Here is a 25,753-nt window from a genome sequence, read left to right as displayed (position 1 = left end):
GGCGGACACGGTGAGGAACTGCAGCCCCCCGCCGGCACCGGCCCCGCTGCCCGTCAAGGACACTGGCGACACGCGGACACCTTTCCGACACCCCTTTATTCAAGCCGCCCGCACGTTTTAGCCCTCGCCCATCGAGCCAGCCGGTGCTGCCGCCCGGGACCCGCCCGCAGGTACCGGGAGCGCCTGTGGAGAGAGCGGAGCCCATGGGCCTCAGCACCGGCCCCAGTGCGGGAGTCCGGTCACACCGACTCGGTCACCGCCTGTGCACCTTCACGCAATGCCCGTCTCCCGCACGTCCTCGCTTCGGGAAGGTGAGTCCTTGTTCAGCGTCTCCATCTCTTCTGCCTTTCTCTTCCTACGCTGCCTCCGACAGTGGCTTGACAGGGTGGGAAAATAATAATAATAAAAAAAAATAAAAGAAAGCAGAATGAGACATAGTGGTCATGCTATTCCCTGTCCATCTCCTTACACGTTGCAAAGGCTCCAGCTGGGATCACATCCGGTTTTCAGCCTCAAAGGAATGTCCCAGGCACCTCCCTGCACCCGCAGAGCCATATCCCACCTGGCTGTGGCAGCCCAAATTCGACCTGCCTGGAGCCAGCAGAGCTGGGCAGGATTTGTTACCAGTCTAGATCTTCCTCTTCCTTCTTTCTCTTCCCTCTTTCTCTTCCCTCTTATTTCCCTTCCCTCCTTCCCTTCCCTCTTTCCTTTTTTTCTCTTCCTTCTTTCTCTTCCCTTCCCTCTCTCTTTCCCTTCCCTTCCCTTCCCTCTTTCCCTCCCCTCCCTGTCCCTTGACGTACTGACTGCAGAGGCAGATGCCAACAATGAGGATGATGAGGGTGACGATGGCGGCGATCAGGGAGATGATGACGATCTGGCCCTGGTCCCCTCGCAGGTAGAACAGATCCACCCTCTCGCAGCGAGCCCCAGTGTAGCCTCGCTCGCACCTGTCCCACAGCACAGAGGAGGCAGAAGGGAGGGGTCCCAAAAACCGCCGTGGTGCCCGTGCCTCCCTCATCCCGCTGTCCCAGGGAGCACGGCATCCCACCCTTGCCAGCCACCAGCAGTGACTTACACACAGGCCGGCGCCTGCTCGGCCACGAGGAAGCGGCACCTCCCCTTGACACAGTAGTGCTTGTACTCCTCCGGGCACCGGGAGAAGTGGCCCTGCCTCCGCAGCTGCGTCCCGTTCCCTGGGGGTGGCAAGGACAAAGAATTCCCCCAGAGGGGTTACGGTTGTGCCCAGAAGCAGCAGCAGGTCCGAGCAGCAGAGCAGCAGGTCCGAGCCTGGCCACTGCAAATAGCATGCGTAGCCTTGGCTTCCCAGCTCCGTGGACGCTACACGGCTCTGCCAGACAAAACACCTGCTCCTGTGCCATCCCAGCCCGCTCCCCTGCACTGCCTAGCTCCCATCCAATGCCCCCGGCTCCCCTTAACATCCTCACACCTCCACCTTACCCGTGCAGCCCTTGACCGTGTCACAGGTGAGCCCCTCAGTGCTGTGCCCGGCGGTGACGTTGGCATCGGCACCCACGCAGCTGAAGAATGCCAAGCCTGGAAAGCAGTGGAGGTGGCTTGGAGGGGGAGCCTGGCCAGAGGCCCGGCATCCCCACCACAGCCCCACCGCAGCCACAGGGTGGGGACTGGCAATGGGCTCTGCAGCTGCGCCCACGGCCCCCCTTCCCTGGCAGCATCAGCTTTTCCCCAGGGCAAGGAGAAGGGAAAGCCGGTCCCCTCCTATCACCTCCACCCACCAACGCCCCAGCACGGGAGTCTGGGAGCCAGAGGGGAGGGTTTTGGGGCCCACAGTTCTGCCCGCAGGCAGCCAGCTGCTCCTCTGCGCTGGGAGGATGCAGGGATGGTTCCCCAGGGAGGTCCAGAATCATGGAATCACAGATTGGTTTGAGTTGGAACAGACTGTAAAGCGCATCTTGTTTCAACACCCCTGCCATGGGCAGGGACACCTTCCACTAGCACAGGTTGCTCCAAGACCTGTCCAACCTGGTCTTGGACACTTCCAGGGATGGGGCAGCCACATTTCTCTGGGCAACCTGTACCTGGGCCTCACCACGCTCAATAGGAAGGTTTTCTCCCTGATACCCAGTTTAAACCTGTCCTCTGTCAGTGTGAAGCCATTCCCCCTGTCCTGTGACCCCAAGCCCTTGCGTCAAGCCCCTCTCCAGCTCTTTTGGAGCCCCTTTAGGCACTGGAAGGGGCTCTATGGTCTCCCTGGAGTGCAGCACGAACTGAGCCAGGAAAGAGGCCACCTTGGTCTCCTTGGCCACGGGACGAAACTGAGAGGTGGCTGAGCCCCGGCGCGTCACGGCGGCGGTAACCGGATCGCTGGCATACCAGCACTGACTCAGCACGGCCCCGCTCCCCGCCCGGCCCTCCCCAGGGATTCACCGCGCCGCAGTGGCACCCACGGGAGCGGGGACAGGTCCTGCCTGACGGGGCAGGGTGCTGGGCGGCTCCCGTGAGGGTGACATGCCTAGGCGGGGGGTGTTCCCATCCCGAGGGGGTGCACGTCGAGGCTTCTCAGGGAGTGGACAGCTTGCACAGCCGAATCCTGGCAGCCTCGTCTCCTGGTACCTGTTTTCTCACCCTGCCCTTTGGCACCCGGGAAACAGTGGTGGAGGCTGCCCAGCCAAGCCTCCAGAGTCCCTCCCTTCCCACGGCAGGGACATTCCCTGCACGCACGTCCCTCCTGGCTATATATAGCCACTGCCGCGCTAATGACATGCTCTGGGTAACAGAGCTCCAAAAGAGCCCGGCGGGGAGGAGAAGGAGCCTACGGCCCCCTCCAGCCCAGCGGCAGGGTGGGAGCTGCTTGGCGGGAGCCAGGGATGAGCCACGGGGCGGCTTCCCCCCGGGAAGCAGCTGCGGGCAGCGTGGGCACGCGGCCGTGCTGGGAGGGAGGCTGACTTCACTCCCGGTGACCGAGTTCACAGCTTGACATGGAAAGATCCCCACCAAGATGAGATCCCCACCCTTATTGCAACCAGATGCGGAGCTCTGGCATCCTCCGGGCTGGCAGCCCCTCGGCAGGACAGCCCTGGGGCAGCGCCAGGTCCGGAGGGAGGGGGACTGTGCCCCCCGGCACCCGGATCGCAGCACCCGGGAGCTGCGGGTGCAAACACCCTCATCTCTTTGATGCATAGAGAACCCAGCTCCACTATCTAAGGCTGCACTCCTTCCTGAGCAGACAAAGATAACCCAGGAAAGTATCCCAAACACCGGATTATTTTGCTGTAGCACCCCCACGCTCCACTGGGAAAGCCCAAACTGCAGGAGAGCAACCACCCAGGGCACTGTCGTGGTCTGAAGGGACACCTCAGCCCCAAAACAGGTCGGCCACCCTTGCTTTCCTCCTGCCAGCACAGGTTTGGCAGGTTCTGCCAAGTGCTGTCACCGGCCCTGCCAAAAGGCCAAACCCAAACTGTTCCCAGTGGAGAGGAGAGCTCCCTCGAAATTCTGGTGCTGGCAGTCTCTGCCAGGGGGACATCAGTTGCCCAGCCCTACCTGTGGTTATCTCCTGCCAGCCCTGAGACGGCTGCTGCCTGCAGCTTCCTGCTTCCAAACACTTAGGGAGTAACCGGAAAGCTCACACACCTGATGAATAGGTACTGCCCCCCCTCCACCCCTCGCAGCATCCCCCCCCCTCCCCAGTGCTTCCAAGGATGGCAGAGGGTATTTGGGCACCCGTGAGCACTGCCCCATCAACAGGTGGGAAAAGCATCCCAGTCCTGCTCCAGGATCCAGCCAGGATACCCCGGTCCCAAAGGATTCAGTGACTCAGAGCCAAGAGGAGCACTGGAATGGAATGCTGGGGAGTTTCAGGATGAGACCTGGGGACACATGGGGCAGCCCAGGGAGGGGACTGGGTAAACACCAGGCTGGGTGTGGGGGAAGCACTGGGATGGGATTGTCCAGGGGGACACAGGGAGTCACTGGGACAGGACTGGAGAAAACAGCAGGGTGACAGGGTGATCACTGGGATGGGACAGCGTCAGCATCGGGATGGGATGGGACAGCAGTGGATACAGGAGTTCAGCAGAATGGGACCGGGAGAGCAGCAGGATGGGATGGGGAAGCACCAGGACAGGCACAGGGGAGCAGCGGGATGGGACCAGAAGGCAGGTGGAGGATCACCAGCGCGGGACCGGGAAGCAGTGGAATGGGACAGGAGTAGCACCGGGACCGGCGGCAGAACGGGGCTGGGACAGTGGGGGTGGCACCGTGCAGGAGAGGGAGGCACCGGGCCGGGGCGGTGGGCACCGGGCCGGGACAGGAGGGAACACCCTCTGTCGGTATCTGGGTATCCTGGGATAGGGACAGTGGCGGGGCAGGGGACCCACGTGCTTACCGGAGGCAAGGGCCAGGCAGAGCAGCAGGGTACCGGGGCCGCCGCCCGGGGCCGGGGCCGCCGCCGCCGCCTCCATACGCGCCGCCGCCTCCTGCCCGGTGCCCGGTGCCCGGCGGCTGCGGCGGGGCGGGACGGGGGCGGCCGCTCCGGCACCGCCGCCCTCCTCCTCCTCCGCCTCCTCCTCTTCCAGCTGCGCGGCTCCCACCCTGCTGAAGCCATCCCTTGGCGGTCTGGGGGTGCCCCCCCGGCGTGTCCCCTCCCGTGTGTCCCACCCACGCTTGTCCCACCGACGCACGTCCCACCTCACAGCAGCCGCGCCTGGCCCCGTCCTGCCGGGAGGCGTCAAGCAGATGCCTCACCCCAGCATCCGTGGGGATTTGGGCAGCGAGGCGGACCCCTATCCTGCCATCCCGGGTTCCGAGAGGGGCACCGGGGCTCCCCTCCCCGGAGGGACGGACGGTGTGCACCCAGGCCCAGCCTCACGTCCCCAGAGCCATTTATACCCGGCCAGCTTGTTATGAAAAGGGAGATTTATTCACAGCAAGCAGCTATAAAACACCCTCCCAAAGGCCTTGGCAGGGGATGACGGCAGCTCCGAATCATCCTGTGAGGGGCTGTGCCTTGGCACGAGCCCTCTGCAAGCTGGCCTTAGGGCAGTTTTTTGCCTCAGGGTGTGTGGGATGATGTTTCTGGCCTCCCCAGTGAAGTCTGGAGGAACAAGGGTGAAGGTGTCCCCTGGGATGGTGGCAGGTCCCCTCCTGGCATCTGGGGATGCTCAGGAGGGTTGCGGTGCCACGGACTGATGCTGTCCTGGCTCCAAGGAAAGCAAAAGAGCTTCGTCCAGCGAAAAGGGGCGCGGGTAGGATGGGGAGGTGGAGCTGCTCCCTGCTCCGGGTCGTTACAGGCGCGAAAGAAGGTGGAAATGAAAGACTGGAAAGAACGGGTGACCTCAAACCGCAGGCTGGCAGATATTAATGCAAGTGCTGGCAGCCACCCAGCCATGCCATTTGGCTGCTGGCCAGGGGGTGAGTGAGCTCCCTCAACCCTGGTCAGCCAAAAAATCCTGCCGCAAGCACACCGGTATCACCCAGCTCCCTGCCTGTGGCCACCCTGGCTCCCTGCCAGCAGCTCCCCAAAAGCAGGCAGGGGGTTATAAACCACCAGAGAAACGTTTCAAAGCTCCTGTGGCGACTTGGGCAAGACTGGTGAAACTGGCAGCTGGCACCTGGATGTGGCACGGGGCCACCCAAGAGGAGATGGCTTCATCCCAGTGGGGTGGGCAAAGGCAGGGAGCAGGCAGGAAAAAATCCCTGTGCCCACCAAAAGGAAACAGTTTCCCTTCAGCATCCTTCATATCTGGATAAAGCTGGGGAGAAGAAGCATTTTAAAGTGATTTGAAAAGAACTGCAGCCCCAGGGCAGGTGTCACCAGAGGCAGTGGTTTCCAATCTCCAGCAGCAATGGGAAAGGACTGGCAGAAGGTATCCCCAAAAAGGGACATCTCACTGGCCATGAGTCCTCTGCTTCACTGAGGGGACCAGGCAGAGGTGGCCAGCAGATGGCAGCTGGAGCCCAAGCCTGGTGACCATCAGGGATGTTCCAGGCCTCCCACAGCCCAGTCCTCGGCACCCCAACACCCGGCTCAGGCTTGGGGTTTTCTGTTCAAGGCCATGGTGGGAAGTGGCAGTTATGCCCTGTCCTCAAAAAACTCCTCCTGCACATGGAAGCATGCAGCACCATTGACAAAAAAAAAAAGAGATGGGAGAGAAGCAGCAGGGAGATTATCACGCTGTTCCCACGGCACCAAGCTCCAGCAGCAATAACAGCATTATTTTTCCTCTTCCCAAGCAGAGGAAAGGTTTCAAGGAGAGCTGAGATATCGCCCGACACCATCCGCTTCAGGAACGCCAGCTGACTTGGATCTTGTGTCCTGCTGTTTTAGGCCCAGAGCCAGGATCCATCCTGAGAAAATGCCACACAATGCAATAGAATAGAATAGGGCTGCATAACCCTGGATAAAGATAGCTTGGCCACAGCCTGGACTCTGTGCAATCCTTTTCCATAGCCAGCATGTGAAAGCCCAGAGATGATGAGTTCAGCCTGGAAACATTTCACCCGCAGCAAAGCACTTTCCAGAATGAAAGGGGGAAAAAAAATTGGCCCTTGCACCTCCTGCTGTGCCACAGGTGTCTCCTGGCTGGGTTCTTTGGGCACTGGGAGCTGCATTTTGGGAGCTGTTTATACTGTGGGAAGGCAGGACCCTGGCTGCCTGGCTCTGGCCTGGCTCCCCCTGATGAGGTACCTGGGGTGTCCCCCCCACCACGGGCACCAGACCCCTTGGGTGTAGCAGGCAAGAAGATCCTCAGGGAGATCCAGAATCATGGAATCACAGAACAATTTGAGTTGGAAAGGACCTTAAAGCTCATCCTGTACCAAACCCCTGCCATGGGCAGGGACATCTTCCCCTATCCCAGGCCCCGTTGCTCCAAGCCCTGTCCAATCTGACACTTCCAGGGATGGGGCAGTCACAGCTTCTCTGTGCCAATGCATAATTCCAATGCATTATATTCAAGCAGGAGCTGGCATGGCCCTGAGGATGAAGAGGGACAAGTGACAGTGCCATAGAGCACCCTGATCCCCCATCTGGTGCCGCTGGCTGGGACAAGAGCACCCCATACCCTCTCCTCGGTGCATGATGCCCACTGATAGTGTGAGGTGCTCAGCATCCAGTCCCAGTGCCTCATCCCAGGGCAGGGCAACTGCTCCCGGTGTCGGCACCCCAGTAGGGTGTTCTGGCGCCCGGTACCCTACAGCCATCTCCTGGTACCCACTGATGCTGCGGTCCCACACGCAGTGCCCAGTGTCCCATATCCTCCTCCCGGAGCCCCGCATCCTCCTCCCGGTGCCCGGCGTGCCCCCCTCGCTGTCCCGCACGCCCCGCCGGTGCGGGTCCCGCATCCCCGCCGCGTTGCCCGGAGCCGGCAGGTGCCGCTGTGGGCCGGTCGCGGGCGGGGGCGGCGGCGGCGGCGGCGGCGGGGGCCGGGCCGGGGCGGTGGCGGTGGCGGGGCCGGGCGGTGCGTCCCTCCCGCCGCGGCTGCCAGCGCCGCCGGCACCATGGGCTGCTGCTGCCGCCTCCTCCTCCTCGCCCTCCTCCTCCTCCCGGCAGGTAAGCGCCCGCCGCCGCACCGGCGTGGGGACGGGGGGGGACACAGCGGGGAGCCCCCGGTGCCGGGATGGGGGTGATACGGCGGGGACGGGGGGAAGGCAGACCCCGCTTTGCCGGGGACGGCCCGGCTCGTTCCCGGTAGGATGTCCGGATAAGGGCTCCGCAGAGCAACCCACCGCCACTGGTCTCGCTCACGCCCCCCCGCCCCCATGGATCCCCCAGTGGCACCGGTGGGATCGGGCAAGGGGTGTTTCGTTCCTCTTTTCCTCATCCCCTGCCCCGCAAGGGGGTCCCCAGCCGTGTTCTCGGCTGCCCTGAAGGAGGACAACTTCATGGGACCACCACCATCTCCTCACGGGCACCGTCCTGCCCTGGCTGGTGCTCACCCCCAGCCCCGCATCCCCCTTCCCAGCACGGTCACTGCTTTGAAGGAGCTTTTCTGTCTCTCCCTGGCCTTAAGCGGAGGCTCCCGCACCCCCAGCTCCTGGTGTTTTCCCCATCAGCTCCAGGCATCTCCCCTCAGCAGCACCAGCCTCCCCATTCCACAGAAACACCCAATTTGACATCTTTTCCCCCACTGAGACGGTCAGAGGAGACGGTTCCGTCCCCGGCCGATGCGACAGCGAGCACAGGTCACCCCGCCACCCACCCCGGCTGGGTTTTTAATAAACAACACGAGGAGCCGCTTGCTCAGAAACATGGAAAACACACTTGCATAACCGGGGACGCGCGCGAGGAGAAATCCATCGGGCAAAGCTGTCGTTATCAATCCCTGCCGGCAGAGCAGCGCGAGGGGACGAGGCAGCAGGGCCAGCTCTGAGCTCCCTGTGACAGCCCACAGCCCTCAGCCGCGTCCCCAAAACAGCAGCTGGGGAGGTCGTGGCTGCAGGACCCCAAAACCATCACCCCCAACAACATCAGCTTGTGGGAAACCTTCCCCTGATAAGTGACCCCAGTGGTGTGAGGGGAGGGAGAGCCGGATGAATCCTAGTCCCTGTAAAGGGAGAGTTTACCAACAAGCTCCTGTTTCTGTGCTTTCCTAACAAATGCCTTTGGGAGGGATGGGGATGAACGTTTTGCTCCATGGGGATGCTGGAGATGCTGCTCTGACAGGCTCCTGCCTGGCCCAAATTTGCCCCAGAAGCAGCCAGCCTCTGCTGGGAGCCAACCTTTGGGGTTGGGAGGCGGGTTTTTCCCAGCGCCCGGGCCAAACCCGAAGCTGTTCCCACGACCATCCCTCTCTAAAGCACCAACGCCAGCGAGGCTTGGCAGAAAAGCCGGGAAAGATTTCCCTGGACTATGGTCCCGTGGCTCTCGGGCTGCTCCCAAACACCCCCAGAGCATCTTTCAGATGCTTTCTACGAGTTTTTTCTCCCCACAGAAATAATTCTTAAATGTATATATGCCTATCACTTGGGAGGAAACACAGAGCATGATTTAAATATGCTTTGAACTCATTCTTCAGGACTTAGTGACAGCAAGGACGTCACCGGGCAGGAGTAAAATAAGTCTGGGCTTTGCCTGCTCACGTAATGAAATAACAGAGTCTCGCACAAGGAAGTTTTGATCCTGTTATTACTCCTTGCTCGGGATGTAAATTCAAACCTGCTTTGCTTTCCTGTGATGATGCCCGGCCCTGAGCCTGCTTTCCCCTTCAGCAATTTACCCTATGCCCCGGCTGAGGCATTTTGAGGTACCTGCAAGAGGCAGCTCTTGGCTTTAAAGGTTTTGAGCGCTTCTTCCTGGAGACTTGGGGTGGAAAAGCTGCTTTTTGGGGACCTGGGAGCCTCAGGGGCTGTTTTCGGCTGCCATGGAGGAGGTAAAGCTTTGAGCATTCCTGGCTCTGCCCCCCCTTGAAGGACAGGAGGGATAGGTAGTTAATTATCCCCTCTCCCAGCCCGAAGGAGCAATCAGACTCTAATACCAGAGGATGCTCCAAAATTCCTCTGCCGAACCCAGTTGCTTCTCCTCATGGGATGGGCTGGAATGGGGCTGATGCACGTTGAAAGCTGCACCTAGAAGCAGTAATTAGCAGCTAGCCAGGAAAATTACGGAGCTGTTATGTTGTCACTTGGGCAGAGCTGCTGTTTGCAACATTCCTGGCTGGCTCCGGAGTCATATCCAAGATATCCGCCTGGGAAAAAGTACTGTGAGGTGTTCCAAGCAGGCAGGTCCGTCTGCTGTCCTCCCAAACACCTAAAAACTCTTCTTCACCTTCTTTTGTGCTGTAATTCCATTGCAGCTTCAGGGTCAAGGGCTTCAGGAGTTGAATAATTAAGCAGCACTTTGCTTTGGAGGGAAACACCACATTTTCCTTGCGTGGAGGGTGGGTTTGTTATGCCACCAACAGTCCTCACCCCTGGGTTGGGGTCATGGGGCGGGTGGTGCCTGAGGAGAACTTGGACACCCACCCCAGGCAAGGAAGGAGCTGCTCACAAGGACTGTTCAGCATGCAGGCAGCCATGTGGATTTGAAAAGTTATTCTCATCTGGGAGGAGCAGAGAGTGCCAGATTCCCCAAATCCCCACCTTTATTTAGCCATGTGGGTTTTGCTGCTGCCTTTTGCAGAAGCCAGGCTGTGCACCTCCAGGAGATGCTGGTACAGCCAGGGAAGTGGATGCTGATAGGGTGGCTCATCAGTAGGATGAACATCCGTGAGGTGCTGCACACATCCCTGGCCAGCTGCACGCCTGGGACAGAGCCTCAGGATGGTGAGGGACACATGGATACATCACATGGATTTCTATTGTGGAGCTGTTTCTCTTAGCTACAGAAAGCTTCAGAGCAATTAGACCTAAAGCACTTAACAACCATGCAGCAGAATAAAACTAATCACGCAGGAAGCCGGCTGGGCTCGCCAGTAAATCAGAGCAACTGCAGATTTATTTGATCTGACGGCCTTGGCTTCTTTGCACCGCCAGGGAATAGCTTTGCCTTTTACCTGTTGGTGTTTCTGGCCCCTGGTTTTCTCCCTTTGATTTCTTCCTCCTCTCAGAGCCAGTTTTATACCATCACCAGTAGAACCTGGCACTGAAAACAGAGGTGATGGAGCAGGAGGTGAGGGAGCAGCACATTATGGGTCACCAGCACACACATGCAGTGCTGGAGCTTTGCTTCGGACCTCAGGAGTCTCCACCTTGGCTCTGGTTTAATAATTGAGGCCCAGTAGCAGCCAGAGATATCCCCAGGAGCTACCTTTTCCCATTACTAATCCAGCTGGGTGTTCCCTCTGCAATGGCATGGAAAGGTTGGTGGGTGTGAGACAGAGCTTCAAGTCTGTGGAGCTGCTCCCAGGCCTCCCCATCATCCCTACTTTTCGGGGGATAATGAGGCAGGGCTCCACAACAGTGCCCTAGAAAAAGAAAGACACAAATGAAGAGCCCCAAAAACCACCACATCCTCTATGTTCCTTCCCCCATGTCAGTACAGAGATCAGTCAGACCCCTGTGTGCTGCAGATGGGGCCTCCAGCCAGGCGGGAGAGAAGTGAACGTCACTAAACCCCAAACTGCGTGGTGACAGGGAAGGTGAGGCAGTGCAGGGCTGAACAGCTGGAAAAACTAGTTGAACCCAAAGCAAAACCGAGTTTTGTTTAGTCCCAGCCGCCATCAGGAGAGCTTTTGCCATCCACAGCCAGATGGTACCGGTTTCACAGCTAAAAACCACAATGAAGGTTACAGCGGAGCATAAACAGGGAGGAAGGGAACTGCAAAGAAACTGCAAAGAAAGCAGCACAAGGTATGGGAATCCCTGGCCACAGAAACCAAAGCCAAGCCAGCGAGGTCATGAACAGGAAAGCCTTATATTTAAATATAGATTGTTTTATTGCTCTGCGTCACTTAACCTGGTTACAAACCAACACGCACTGCAGGACCAGGGGAGTCAGGGCTGCTCTGTCATCAGCACTTGGTGAGGACCAGCATAATACAGGACCTGCAAAAGATTCTTTTTTGTTTACTCTGGATAGGTTAAAGAGTGAGGTTATTGTAGACTTCTACTTTAAAGAGCAGTCTGGTGCTTAGGTATGATCTTGGTTACATGGGGGTTTTTTGGCGTTCGCCTCAAAACCAGCTGCTGAGCTGCTAAGCTAATATAGAAAGTGGTACCCAATCTTGCTGCAGAGGCACAGTATGATATGGGTGCTCAGCAGATCTCTGTGTTCCAGGGGCTTGTTTTCATCCTGTTGTTGTATTTCTTGTTCAGAACAGGTGGCTGGATTCCTTGTTTAAGTACAGTCAGGATAGGCTGCTGGCAGGCGGAATGAATAATATTCATGTTATGGAAACTTTCATTATCCCTGCGGCCTTGGCTGCTGGAGGAGCACCCCTGACTGCAGCTGGGGCTTGGGTGCCTTGGTTAATTTGGGCTGAGAGCAGGGGTGTGGGTTAGATCACGTGGATCTTCTGCTGGTTATGTCAAGTACAATGAATTCTGAAGTGAAGCTTGTTAAAAGCCCTATCTCTGCCTTATCAGGGGATGTTTGTTTGCTCCAGTGAGGCTGCTCCATCTGATGTCATTCCCTCAGCCTGGAGATGTTCTCCAGTGGCTTTTATGCTGCGTTTCAGCCGGCAGAGCAATTCAGGATTTGCTGCAATGGTTTTTGGAGTGCCTGGGAAATGCGTTGCTGGAGAGGTTGCCAGCCCCAGGTCAGGCAGTTCTTTCCCAAATGGAGCATGAGAGGTGCTCAGCTCCCACAGGGACAATGCCTGCCTCCTGTGTGGCTTCCAGGAGCCAGGAGAGCAGCATGGCAATAGGAGAGGGAGACAGTCCATCACATGGATGGCTCATTACTTAGGTTGGCAGGTCATTAGGGTGAATATTTCCCAACAGCAGAATATTAGAATTATTGGGTTTTGTGTTGTTCTGTCCTTGGCTGTTTTCTGTATTCCTGGTGAAGAAAATCTGGAAAAAGGACTTTCCAAAGCTCCTGTGGGGCTCTGAAGTGTGGCCCTGCTGCTTTTCCAGGTGGTTACCTTGTCCTGGCAGTCCCCTGCCTCGGCTCTGTGCTGGATTCCAGCGGGGTGGTCAACTGCCTTAAGTGAATTAGATGGGCAGATTCCTCAGGGCTGAGCTATGCTCGGCATCCTTTGGGAGCTAACGTCCCTCAGTCCCTCTGACAGCCCCTGGCTGAGTTTTTTCAGCCATTGGATGTGGTCTTAAAAGGAGTTTTGTAGTTGTTTATTTTGTCCCTTATTCCAGTGCACTGCTCTGCTCCCTGCTCCCAGCAGCAGCTCCTACAGACCGGGAGCTGGGGAAACAAGGAAACACCTTCCTCGGCTTTTCTTTTTCCCTTTGATCTTCCCTTTTAGGTGTGATGGTAGAGGACAGGACTGGCAGTTAAACTGGGTTCTCTCTGGCCCTGGGGCCAGTCATCAACCCATCTGTGGGACAGGTTGTTCATGAGGAGCGTGGAGTGACATGGGGACATTTAGAGCATCTCAACAGGGTCCTCAACCAGGTCCTTTTTGTCCTTTCATCCTGAGTCCAACTCAGAAGCAGCCTGCCTTGCCTCTAGGATGGTGGCTGGGATTTCCTGGGATCGTGTGCTGTGGGTGAGAGCTGGACCCTTAGGGGGTCCACTGGGCTGGGTCCCACATCACCCGACCGAGCTGATGGCTTGGAGGAAGCAGAGAGTGGCCCAGTGCTGGCACAGGCAGGGATTGCTGGTAGGGAGAGACAGGGAAAACCAGGCCTGAGCTGAGCAGCGTGCTGCCTTCAGTAGTGCTCTCTCTCCTGGGAAGTATCGTTGTGACTTGTGACCTTCTTGGCCAGCAGCACTCAGCCAGCAGCCAAGGATTGTTCCTGCCTCCAGTTCTTTGAATTTATACCCCTCAGATATTATCAGAAACTTCCTGACTCATCCAGGCTTGCAGCACTGCCAGCTTTCCCAGCTCCCTATTGGTTTGCCTCCAAAGTTCAAGCAGATCATGGGAACTCTGTTGACCCCAAGCAATTTGGGACATCAGGGTGGCTTTGCCCAGAGATGGAAATCTGCCCTGTGTCCCAGAGAGCCTGGGAGCATCTATATTTACGGAGGTGACAAACTTTCAAGGTGCTTCCAGCCCTGGGGGGGATCTTGATGGGCATGCTGGGCTTCAGAGGCTGCCTGGTACCTGTTGCAGAAATCTCAACATCCAGGTGTGTCGGAGCAAGGATTATTGAAACACAGATGGGTGCTGAACCTTGATCTGAAGGATGCTTGCTCCAGGCTTCCCTGCTGCTGTGGTGGTCTGGAAAGCCACAGTGCTGAGCCAGGTGGCTTATTCAGTAACCAGATTCCAGCCTGTCATCCACCTTCTCTCCCTTATCCTAAGGTTTATTAGCCTTGTGTCCTCAGCCTGAGGAGGGGGAAAGCTCAGAGACATCTCCAAGTGCCTGTCCCTGGGAGAGGAGAGCAGACATGGCCTCAGTCCCACCTCCAAGACCCTTTTCCCTGGGAAATGGGGTCCTTCACTTGGGCATCCACAGTGCCAATGAAAGAAATTTTGGTTGGATTAGTGAGTCCCTGCTCACCAGTGCTACATCCCACCATTTCTACACACAGACACTGAATGGTTTTGTCCTCCACCCTCATATAATTAGTTCATTGCAGCTGGAATGAGTTCTTGCTCTTCCCAGTACTGGGTTTGGGGTGCTGTGGGGGCGTAAATAAATGAATAGACGGAATAAAAATGCCTCCCAATGTCACGTAGTGCTGGCACACTCTTCCCTCATCCCAACCATACTGAGAGAGCCAGCTGCCAGTGCTGGACCAGTGCTGAGTTCAGGCCTAGAAAGGGGGAGAAAAAAGCCCCAGCAGTCAGCTGGTGGGGATGGAGGAGAAAATGACTCATCTTCACGCTAAGAAATGGAGACAAATGAATGAATGCACAAGGAAATGGGGGGAGAGGAGAAAGAGGCGTCTTGTGTTATCATTCCCAGCTGCACGGTGGTTGCTGTGAGGAGGAGCTTCCTCCCCTGCTACTGGGAGGAGATGCTGGAAAGATGGAGGGGGTGATTGGGAATGGGGGAATTCCAAGCTTGGGTTAAAAATGGAGGTTGATTTTTGGCAGGGCAACTGTTCTGGTTCAAACCTCACCTCTAGGTACACAACTCCATTTTCGATCTCTTTATTTTCAGATGGTTCTCAGCGTTTTAAAAACCAACTTATTTCCAGCTTAATTCCCCAAACCTTTAGTGCTTCCTCACGCCTCAGGTCACCCCAAGGCCTTCCCTGTTTTTAATATTTCTTTGTCTCACTCCTAGGACTGGGCGATGACTCCCCAGAATCACCCCTGCACCCCATCAGCCCCCCCCTCCTCTGGCAGGGGATCCCAATGCCACCGGACTCCAGGGATGCAGATGTCCCCACACCAGCTCCTGGCCAGCCCTCCCTGCCCGTGCCCACGGGACCTTCCGGAGATGGTGTGTCCTCCGGGCCAGTGGAGGGGGGTGGCCTCAATGCCACCCCTGTGGCAGCACTGTCCCCTGCTCCCGTCTCCGCCACCGTGAGCTCCGTCGCCATAACAGACAGTCCCTCCGCAGCCTCCGACCCCAGCTCGGTGCCACCCACCTCAGAGACAGCCCCAGCTCTTCGGACAGCAAACCCTGCCAGCTTGGCAAGAAGCACCGTGGATTTGGGGGCAGATTCCAGCCCCACGGGCACAGCTGCGTCCTCGTCCTCCCCTTCCCTTCCCACCGGCGACCCGGACTCAGTCCTGTCCCCAACGCCCGTCCTGGCGAGCCCTGGCACCACCCAGCCACCAGTGCTGACCGAGGATGTCCCTTCCCTGGGGACGCTGGCCATGGCATCGAGCCTGGCCGTGGAGCCAACGTTCCCCCCAGTGACTGTGATGAGCCCCAGCGCAGCCGAGGCCACGGCCTCCGACAAAGCCACCGGAGTCACCATGGAGGAGGTGCCGCGCGCCTTGAGCGCAGGTGAGCACCACCCCTCCTCAGAGATACAGTGCCAGCCTCGGGGTGCTCAGACAGGAGGGGCAGAACCCCCCAGATTGGGAGGGAAGAGGTGGTCAGCTTCCTGGGGAGCATCACTCAGCGGCATTCCCGGAGGGGCCTGTGTCATCTGCTCCACTGGCAGAGGCCGGGAGTTGTAGATGACAAATCTCGGTTGCCTGGAGACAGGAATAAAATCCTTAGGTTTGTAAATTTGACTTGAAACACTTAAGGATGAGAGGAAACGAGTGGCTGGATGGTGGGTGCAGCCTGAGTTAGGGTGATGTAGGTTTTTTCCTCCCTCCTGTTCACCTCACCAAGTTGACACTGGCTTTTCCCTGTCCCCTCCTGTGAGCTCACGTAGCTGAAAAGTGCTCTATAAGGTCAGAAAAGAGAGGGATGTGGAGTATTTTCCAGCCTTGGCTGCCTGGTGCTGGGAGGAGCTTCAAGGAGTGAGTCCATAGTCCCCAAGCAAAGCCCAGCTGTATTTTATCCCCAGTCCCCCTGACTTTACGGGAAGGGGTTCATTGCAAAAATATAGGGGTGCCCTGCATCCTCTTTGGGAAGCAGTGAGGGAATATTCCCCCTGTCAGAGATGGCTGGCATGGGTGTTTTGGGAGCAGGTGGGGTGTGGGGTGAGTGACACAGAGCTTTGGGGATTTGGAGGGACTGAACCTTGCCCTCTCTGATGGATCACCCACAGGGAGCATCGTGGCCATAACTGTGACCGTCATCGTGGTGGTGGTGCTGGTGTTCGGGGCAGCAGCGTACCTCAAGATCAGGTAAGGCTATTTTTGGGGTGCCCCCCCCCACCCCAAGGCTTCAGCCCATCTCATCATCACAAGGGTGATACTCAAGGGCAAAGCCCTGAGGAGATGCTGTCCCCAAGCATGGTGGTGTGATGTGTAAGCCTCTGGTCCCAGGACAGCTGCATTTCCTACCCCTTCTATACTGGAAAGCAGAGTTTTAATCCCTCATTTTACAAGAGCCTTGCTCAAATGCCAGAGACACTGCTCAGCATAGCCATAACCAGTAATTATCCCTTGGGAAAGCTGCTGCCGTGGGTCTCGCTGTGACTGGGACAATAAACAGCAGCACAGCCCAGCGCTGAGCATCCCTAATGAGGTTCTGCTGACAGCTGAGATGAGCAAAGGTCTTGTTTTAATTCCCTGCCCTGTCTAGTCTGGTTCAACAGGGGCAAAATCCAGCCTGGACTTATCTTCTGTCCTGGTGCTTCCTCTTAAAATATCCCAAAGCCCGACCTAGGGAGCCCTTGCATGAATATTTCTTCACCCCACGGTAAAATAGCAAACAACCCCCCAGATCAATAGGTTTGCTTTCCCTGGCAGGCACTCCTCCTACGGAAGGCTTTTGGATGACCACGACTACGGCTCCTGGGGCAACTACAACAACCCTCTGTATGATGATTCCTAGCAGGGATGAAGAAAAAACGACCCCATAAATCCTTAATTTATAAGCGCTTCTGCAGCAGAGCATCCGCTGTCGAGGAGATACCGAGCACGGAGCCCCTGCCGGGGGCAGGATCACGGCGGGCCTGGTGGATCACAGGAAGCGGAGGGTGGGTGTGCAGTGCCAACAATAAACCTGAATTTTGGCCTTTAGTCCTGGGGCACGTCAGCCACTTGTTGGAGGCGAGGCAGCCCAGATTCCCCAGGGGGAAGGGATGGGGAGGTCGAAGGAGAGGATGGAGAGGTTCAGCCACCAGTGCCGTGGCATCCTTTGAAACGCTGCTGCTCTGTGATTCGGGGGGGAATGGGGGGCTGCTGAGACAGAGCCAGCAGTGTGCAGGAGTCTCCTGTGCTTTCACTTGACCCTTTCCCTAAAATCACTTCCCTGTGTTGCCCTGCTGTGAAATCCTTTGCCTTGTCTCACCAGGACCATTACAGGGATGCTCAGTCACTGCTCCCTTTCTTTTCCTGTGCAGAAGCTCCTGATTTCCTTTTTTAACCACTTAATTGAGGCGGTTTTGCCCCAGACACAGCCTGGGAGACCACAGGAAGGTGCACTGACCACCCATTTCACACATGTGGCTGCTTGCTCCACAGCTTTGTTTTTAATCCTTAAAAAACTTGGCTGCTAAAATACAGCAGAGTGTTCTTTTAATCCCCAATTTGTGTTCAGCTCTTAGTGTGTGAAGATTGTGGGTGGCTGATGGCAGGGCTGGTTTGGGAAGAGGATGCTCAGCCACTTCTCCCTCTGGCTAAATTCCCTGGCAGTGGAAAGCAAAGCCCTCAGTCTGCCTGACCTTAATAAATAAACCAGGACTAAATGACACTGCAAATTTTTGGGGTGTCCCAGCACAGGCTGGGAAACAGGCTCTGCTGTTTGCCATGACTCCTAAATGGAGCATCCCAGGAAACATCAAAGCTTGGGGCGTTCCCATGATTGCTTCCTGCAGCAGATGCATCATCTCCTGATTTCTATCAAGTGAGTGTAATAAATGGATCCAGCACCACAACAGCCACCTGGAAAGGTCGGGAGAAACAGGGGTAGCTCCTCCAGCTCCGCTTCCCAAAGGGAAGTGCAATTATAATGCATTTTCCTTTTCTTCCTGAGCCTTTTTTAGCCTGTTCAGTGGCCCATCCTTTCACCTCTGCTGTGAATACTGAGTGTTCCTCAGCCTCTCTTAGTTCAAACTCAGTCAGAAACAGGAGATGGTTGTTGCACCTTCCAACCACAGCCAGCCTGGAAATCTCATGGAGCTGGGAGCATACACAGGGCAGTGCAGGCTCTAAGGATGCTCAGGATGAGCAAAACTCCCTTTCACCTTTTGGGCAGCCAAGAAGCAGCGAATTAGGCCACTTTGGTTAAGAAAAAAACACAAACTGAGTAAAAAACTCACCCCCCTTCTTCTCTTGAAGCAAATTGGGTGTTGTGGTGCTGCGCTCGCCCTCCCCAAAACCCCACAGAAAAGGTTCTCCCTCACTCCTTGTGATCTACAGGTCATTATTGTCCAGCAACAACAAAGAGCTGGCATTGAAAAAAAAAAAAACAAAAAACCCTCCCCAAACTATTAAAAAACCCACTCACTTTGCTCAAATGCTGCTGCTAAAATACATGAGGGAATAAAGGGAGAAGAAAAGCTACCACCTTCACTTAAAAATATATAACCCCAAGGGAATAAACTCCCTTTTCATGAAAGAGAACATAAATGGAGTGTCAGCTTTCCTGATCAACCCTGTGCCTGGTGGTCAAAAAGAATGACTCTTTCTTGCCCACAGTGCAAGGAAGAGGCTGTACATATTTTTGGGGGTATCCTACGGTGAAAATAGATTCCTTGGCTTCCCACAAGTGCCTGGGACCAAAAACCATCCCAGTGCCCTTATTCACAGTGCAGCTGCCCTGTGACAGGGATAATGTGGACGTGGATGACGTGTTTACATCTACAGGACTGTTTGCCAGCAAGGGCCAAGGCACGGGACAGTTTAAAGGGTAACAGATGTATTTGCCAAGTGGAAAAAGCACTTTATTTTGGGGGATGATGCTCTCAGAGGGAGGCTGCCTGTGTTCCAGGCAAAGGCTGCAAACACCCCTCTCACATTCCCACCTCAGACCCTCTGGCTTACCCAGGGGTCCCTGTCCCACACTATTACAGCAGGGAAGAAGGGGAAAAGACAGCCAGGACGTGCCCTAAAAAAGCCTTTTCCCTTTGTCTTTTCCAAAGAAATGATGCAAACTCTGCCACCGGCCTGTTTTATTTACAGAAATAGCAAAACCCCACTTTTCCCAGAGGCTGCCCCAACTTTGGCTCGATTCCACCTCCTCTCAACACCCCACCACCACCGCCTCCCCCCGTCTTTGGCTCTGTTTCACCTCAGAGATATTTTATTTATATAGGAAAAAAAAAAATAGTTCACATAGCTCCGTGCAGAACATCCCATTCCCCGACCTCGCGGGAGTCTGGCAGCAGCGCTGCAGATGACGTGATCCCTCTCCGGGTCTCCTGCCTTGCCCTCGCCAGAGAGCTGCAGGCTGCTTTATCACCGCTTCCAGACTCCCTCTGGCCTCCCTAATTATGCCCTTGTTTTGCTCATTTGTGAGTATTCCCATATATCACCCAAATGCTTCCAAGCGTCATCTCCTCAGGCTGTTGGTGAAATTACTGGAGCCAGGAGTAATGACTCGTTCGCAGGGATACTCCTGGTTGCAGCTCCCAGGAGCAATGAGGCTCGTTAGATAAAGGAATAGGTTCGGGTTTCAGAAATCCAACCCCAACTGGGGCCATCGAGGAGCAAAAACAAGGAAAACGTCCGTTTCCAGCACGGAGGTCCCGGCACACCCCTGGGCTGAGCTTGGAGCTGCAGAGACAGATGCTCCTCTGCCCCTCTGAGATATAAATAGCACCACATGACCAGCCTTTCCCTAATTGCGTTCCTTCCACTTGGAAATTTAAAAACAGATGGCTCCCCCTCAGCCAGGCAGGGGCAAGGCATCGACCTCGGCACCGGGAAAGCCATGGGTGGGGACGGCTGTCCGGGAGGGGATGGTTGTCCAGGAAGTTTAATACAAAACACCCCCACTTCCACCCCAAATGATGTTACTGGAGCAGCACAAACCCACACAAGCATCATGAAACCAGTCCAGAATCAGGAATCTGCTTTCCCCACGGCTCCTGAGCTGTGGCCCAGCACATTCCCATGGGATGGAGGGCCTGTCTGAGCCCCCTGGTCCTGCGTTGCTCCGCTCGCTGTCTCCGTGAGTCCTTCTCCCGAGTTTCACATACTCCAGCGGGCCCTGGCTTTATTAATAGCTCCATGACCTTGTGTGTGCCTGCGGCCCTTGTGCCTGCTGGAACACCACATTTTTCCCACAAGGCAGCGATAGTCCCATCTGCTCCCGAGTCTGCCCCTGCCTGGTGAGGCAGGCTGGATTCTGGGTGGTGGGCAGCGTGGGAGCTTCCCCACGGCTCCCACAGCCTGCAGGCAAGCTCTGGCCAAGCTGCCTTCATCCCGGGATCATCACACCGCTCTGATCCGAGCGTCCTTCCCTCTCCCATCGGCTGCATCTCCACGGGACAGGGCAGCAAAGCTCCGTGCAGCACCTTCCAGCCCATAAAGCAGTTCCTCGCTTTTCTCAATCTGCTCCATTTATCTTTACCCCCTCAAAATGCCATTCCTTTTTTTGCTGTGCCATTTATTCCCTGGCAGAGGGAGTCAAGGGCTCAGTGCCAGGATAAACGCAAGGAACAGCGGTTCAGCTGGTGGCATCGGGTTCCCTCCCGCACTTTCCAGAGGTAAACACCAAAAGAGAGAGAGCAAAAGGCCAAGCTCACCTGGATCCCACCCCTAAGAATTGTCCTCCTTCCCAATACCAAAGTCCAGCTGGGGAGGGAGCTGCTCTTCCAAAGCTTAGCTGGACTATACATTTCCTTTCAGCCTCCTCTTGTGGTTGGAACCCAAACAGGGATATTTCCAGCTGGGATAAAATTAGCTTCCAGTTTAGCATCAAACCTGCTTGGTTGTGGACTTGACCAGCAGAGTTTTACCACTAGCAACACAGAGGTTACCCGGCTACTGAGTTTTCTGGGATGACAACTCCTGCAGGCTGGTAAGAGCCCTGCTGGGCTTACCTGGGAGCAGGTCTCCATCCCAGAAGGCGGTGGAGTCACCAAGTGCCAGCAGACATCCAGAGGGTGCTCCTAAACAGCAGGGATCTTGCTTCTACCACAAAAATAAGATAACACAGGAGCTGCTAAACCCCCGTGTTCTCCTAACAGCGTCCCAGGCCTCACACATCCCCACATCCAACCATTTTTCAGCACTGAATCATGGTTTAAACTCAGCTGGGATTTTCCAGGGAGTGCGTGTGTGAAAGGAGAGCACACCACACACAGTGTAATTTGTTTATTTTAACAGAGATGTTATTTTGCATTTATTTATAGCAGTGAGAAAAGTGCTCCAGGAAAAGATACTCCAATCAAGGCAAGCTACAACAGCTATCATCCAAATCCTAAATATTCCATACAGAACGGGGCACTGCTGGATTAAGAAAAGCTCTTGTTTTACAACAGAACAGATAAAAAAGTAGTTATAACATGAACAGTAACTGAGCTCTTTTAATACCTATTTTTGTAAACTATTTGCATGTGAAATTCACAGAAACCAAGAACTTTCTGTGATATTTAAGACTGCAAAACACCTGGGGCAGGATATCATATGCAGAACGGTGGGTTTGGGGGTTTTATTTGTGGTTTTTTTTAAAGGCAGTCAGCCACCCTCCATTCTTTCCCCACAATGAAATTTACCATTAAAAAAACCAAAAATTGTTCCCTACACTACTCGAGTGCCTCTGAACTCCTGTTACTTCAGTGAACATCTCAGGTTCAGCCCGATGTCAAGGATGTGCTTTACTTCAGGTACTTAAAGTATCGAGCTACGTACATGTCTGGAACACTACAACACCTTGGCCCTTCCCAGTGAACGAGGCAAAATGAAGAAGAAATGGGGGTAACAGTGACTGCAGCTGGTAAAGGAGCCTGAGTGAAGGGACAGCAGCAGGTCAGGACAGGTGTCCAGGGGGAAAATGGGGGCTTTGCACCTTGATTTTTGGGCCCTTCATCACGGCAGGCAGGGCAGCCTTGTTTTGAGGGAATTCTGTACACACAGGTGTCACCTCATGAAGCCAAAGGATGCAATTCCTGCAAGCTCCCCCTCTCCAGCTGCTGGCAGCGACGGCTCCGAGGCCCTGGAACAAACACGTCATTCCGAAGGAACACACCGTCCTCGCACACAGCTCTGTGGGTGTCAGCTTTATCCAAAAGAGCTGCTCTCAAAGCGACCCATTTTCCCCGGCAGCTGCAGCCCCAAGAGCTGCACCTCCACCTCCCCTCACCTTCAGCTGCCCCAAAGCATCTTCTGCTGCGTCAGCTGCTCATCATGCTGCTCTCCTCAGCTCTCTCTTCCCTGACGCAGCCAAGGGCTCCTTGAACTTGGAACGTATTTTTACTGACAAGTGTTGGGTTTTTCTGGGAAGTCTCTTCCACGGCAGAGCCTTCCTCGTCCAGCCGGACGCAGCCACGTGTCCCGGTCACTGCTCCTCCAAGGGCAGCCGGCACCGTCCGTCCTGGGCAGTGTTGTAGGACTCACAGTTCTTGCACTTCATGCCCAGGAGATGGAACTGCACTGTGGAGCGGGCATTGCAGTCATTGCAAAGGATCTACAGGGGGAAAAGAGAGGGAAAAGGCTTTGGCACCGGGAATTATGAAATACTGTAAGCCTACACATGACATTTCCTTATCATTCCCTATCCCTCAGGTTGATTTCTGATCCAGGACAACTTCCTAGTGCCCTCTACTGCCAGTAACTCCAAGGCACAGCTCCAGCAAAACCAGGCAGGGGTGCAAGGCTGATGTCTTACCTCCACCATCATGTTCTGGTACTCCGTGGGCATGGGAGTCTGTGCCACTTCGTTGTCCAGCTGGCGCCAGTACCTGGTCATATCTAACGCCGAGTGCATGCACAAAGGACACCTGTAACCTCTGGCAGGAAGGGGGAAAAAATGGTTGAATCAGAAGATGGGAGTGAGGCCATGAAACAAATCCACTCAAAAGGACAAGTTTCATATCACACCACTCAAAGAAACACCATGAAACAGGAAATTCTTGCAAACAGAATTCAAGTTTCAATGCCCTTTATCCCTCTAGGAATCGACTTCAAGTTATTTGGTAGAGAACCGGCATCATGATCTTTGCCTCCTGGAGTAATATGTCTGGACTATGATAATACTAAGCAGATGTTTAGAAATACTTACTCCTTCAGCATCTCGTCGTAGCATGTTCTGAAAAGGAAACACAGCAAGCAGTTCAGTAAGAAGAATGTAATTACTGACAGGTAACACTGACTTGGACTGAACACAGGAAGAAGGTACACAGCCATCCCCAAACTAGAAGCTGAAAGTATCCTAAGGGCAAAGTGAGAGGAAAGCTTCCCATCATCACAATTAACTGCGGAAGAAAGACAACCCTTAGAAACCAGCTGTAAGCAGCTGATACACACCAAGTGCTGCTGAATAAACACCCCACACAAGGCAGCAGCTATTCCCCTTTCTCAGGTATCTGCACTTTACCTGTGAAGAAGGTGACCACATGGCAGAACATGGGCTCCAACACGAGACGTGTGAATATCCTGTTTTGAGGCAAGAATCAGACAAAAGAGAAAAAAATTAAGTCAAACGCAGTCAAAAATAGGGTCACCCAGTAATCCAAGAGATGAAAAGCAGCAGCTCACCTCCAAACATATTGGACAATCCTGCCTGGAGACATTTTCAATGCACTTTGCAAATGGAAAAGAGAAGAAAAAGTTATTCTGCTGTATTTTTCTAAATTGTAAAGTTTCTACCTGTAAATTTCTTATATTTTTAAGTGGTGGCCTCTGTGCCTCTGTGAGGTGAACTCAGAGGAACAGAACCCACTGCTCCCTCTGTTCCTGTGGCCTCAAGTGGGGCTGAGGCACAACCGGCTCCAAGGTGTTATTTTTTTAAGACGTGGAGTTCAGTGGTGCGTTCTCACCTTGTGCTTCCCTCGGAGGCTCAGGCTCAGGCACAAATTGCATTTGGAACAGTGGAAGAAATCCTCCTTGGGGCCGATCCTGAGGAGAGAGGTGTCAGGGCAGGGCCAGCTCCCCGAGGAGTCAGGGCCCGGCCGCCTGCCCTCACGTACCTGCAGATGCCGCACTCCTCGCAGTGGTACTGCTTCTTGTCGCGGTCGAAGAGGTGGCAGATGTCGCAGTAGTACTCGCCGAAGAGGCTGTCACAGCCCTCGCAGCGCTGCTGGGCCTGAGGGGAGAGGAACAGCTGGAGCGCTCTGACCAGTTCTGGGCGCCTCGGGACAAGAGAGACACGGAGCTCCTGGAGTGGGTCCAGCGGAGAGCTGTGTAGTCGATTAAGGGACTGGAGCACCTCTCCTGTGAGGAAAAGCTGAGGGAACTGGGCCTGTTCATTTGTGATAAGAGATGACTGAGGGGATCTGCAACGGGCACAGACTGATGGAAGTTCCACAAGAACGTGAGAAAGAACTTGTTTCCCGTGCGCTGGAACAGGTTTCCCTGGAGAAGGTGTGGAGTCTCAATCACTGAAGACATTCCAGAACTGCCTGGACGCAACCCTGTGCCATGTGCTCCAGGATCACAGAATATCCTGAACTGGAAGGGACCCACAAAGATCATGGAGTCCAGCTCCTGGCCCTGCACAGGACTCCCCAGCAATCCTACCATGTCCCTTGAGAGTATTCTCCAGACACTCCTTGAACTCTGCCGGGCTTGGGGCCATGACCACTGCCCTGGGGAGGCTGTTCAGTGCCCGACCACCCTCTGGCGGAACAAACTTTTCCCGAGATCCAACCTAAACGTCCCCTGACGCAACTTCAGTCCACAACCCTGCTTGAGCGGGGAGGTGGGCTCAGGCGACCCACGGCGGCCCCTTCCAACCCGCCCCGTCCTGTGCCCTTGTGATCCCGTTCCCACCCCTGCCTCCCAGTAAGCACGCACCTTCTGCAGGAGGCGGCAGCGGATGCACTGCACCTCGGACACTCGGAAGCGGTCCAGCTGGTGCTCCTCGGCGCCGTCGTGACACAGCCGGCACGGGTACAGCTTCCCGCAGCACGGCGCCTGGGAACGGAGGGGCACGGCACGGATCAGGGCAGGGACCGGGGCGCCACCCCCGCCCCGTCACACTGCCCACCCCCTCCACGGCACGGAGCGCCCGCGGCTCACCCACCCGCAGCCGGCAGCCCCGGCGGTAGTGCTCGCATCCCTGCTCGCATGGCTGCCCGGCGCATCCCGGCTCGCTGCCCTGCGCTCCCCCCGCCGTGGCCATGGCCATGGCCGCCACCGCCGCCCCCGGCCCCGCGCCCGCCCCTTCCGCTTCCTCACCGCCGGTTCCGGGGCCGCTAGGCTTGGCTGCCCCTTTACCCTAAACCATTGTGTTCTCCTTCCTGCCCGCTGAAGCGTGGCTCGGGCGGGGAGCGCCCGGTGCAAGGCCCGCCGCCAAGGCAGGGCCAGGCGGAGCAGGGGAGGCAGGGGCGCGCCCGCGTGGGTTTGGAATGTGTCCAGAGAGGGAGACTCCGCGGCGAAATCACGGAGTAGTCCTGAGCTGGAAAGGACCCCAAGCCTGGCAGAGCACAAGGAGCATTTGACCAACACTCTCAGGCACATGTGGGTGTCCTGTAAGGGCCAGGAGATGGGCTCGATGGTTGTTCTGGGTGCCCTCCAACTCAGAATATTCTGTGATTCTTGCTCATGTTGAGGTGGAACTTCTTATTGTTTAATTTATGGCC

At 55.8% G+C, this 25,753-nt stretch overlaps 3 protein-coding genes across 3 annotated transcripts; 1 reads left to right on the top strand and 2 right to left on the bottom strand.

Annotated features, from left to right (window-relative positions):
* Nucleotides 1-77: 77 nt before the first annotated feature.
* BTC (betacellulin) lies at nucleotides 78-4,706 on the bottom strand. Its single transcript, XM_050320585.1, has 6 exons — nucleotides 4,669-4,706; nucleotides 4,367-4,572; nucleotides 1,459-1,554; nucleotides 1,076-1,193; nucleotides 801-947; nucleotides 78-376 (listed from the first exon to the last, which is right to left on the bottom strand). Exons 2-6 carry the CDS (start codon nucleotides 4,440-4,442, stop codon nucleotides 271-273), a joined length of 543 nt encoding a protein of 180 aa, XP_050176542.1. The 5' UTR covers nucleotides 4,443-4,572; nucleotides 4,669-4,706; the 3' UTR covers nucleotides 78-270.
* A 2,707-nt stretch (nucleotides 4,707-7,413) lies between these two features.
* On the top strand, nucleotides 7,414-17,586 carry PARM1 (prostate androgen-regulated mucin-like protein 1). Its single transcript, XM_050320766.1, has 4 exons — nucleotides 7,414-7,531; nucleotides 14,776-15,447; nucleotides 16,166-16,244; nucleotides 16,812-17,586. Exons 1-4 carry the CDS (start codon nucleotides 7,480-7,482, stop codon nucleotides 16,894-16,896), a joined length of 888 nt encoding a protein of 295 aa, XP_050176723.1. The 5' UTR covers nucleotides 7,414-7,479; the 3' UTR covers nucleotides 16,897-17,586.
* A 3,725-nt stretch (nucleotides 17,587-21,311) lies between these two features.
* RCHY1 (ring finger and CHY zinc finger domain containing 1) lies at nucleotides 21,312-25,307 on the bottom strand. Its single transcript, XM_050320767.1, has 9 exons — nucleotides 25,195-25,307; nucleotides 24,966-25,085; nucleotides 24,140-24,255; nucleotides 23,990-24,068; nucleotides 23,709-23,753; nucleotides 23,548-23,606; nucleotides 23,233-23,259; nucleotides 22,840-22,960; nucleotides 21,312-22,638 (listed from the first exon to the last, which is right to left on the bottom strand). Exons 1-9 carry the CDS (start codon nucleotides 25,297-25,299, stop codon nucleotides 22,510-22,512), a joined length of 801 nt encoding a protein of 266 aa, XP_050176724.1. The 5' UTR covers nucleotides 25,300-25,307; the 3' UTR covers nucleotides 21,312-22,509.
* Nucleotides 25,308-25,753: the final 446 nt, after the last annotated feature.

Source organism: Myiozetetes cayanensis, unplaced genomic scaffold, assembly GCF_022539395.1.
Source record: "Myiozetetes cayanensis isolate MyiCay16 unplaced genomic scaffold, myiCay2020 scf24, whole genome shotgun sequence".
Lineage (NCBI taxonomy): Eukaryota > Metazoa > Chordata > Aves > Passeriformes > Tyrannidae > Myiozetetes > Myiozetetes cayanensis.
The sequence above is the reverse complement of the archived record's forward strand: the minus strand, read 5'-3'. Positions and strand labels throughout refer to the sequence as shown.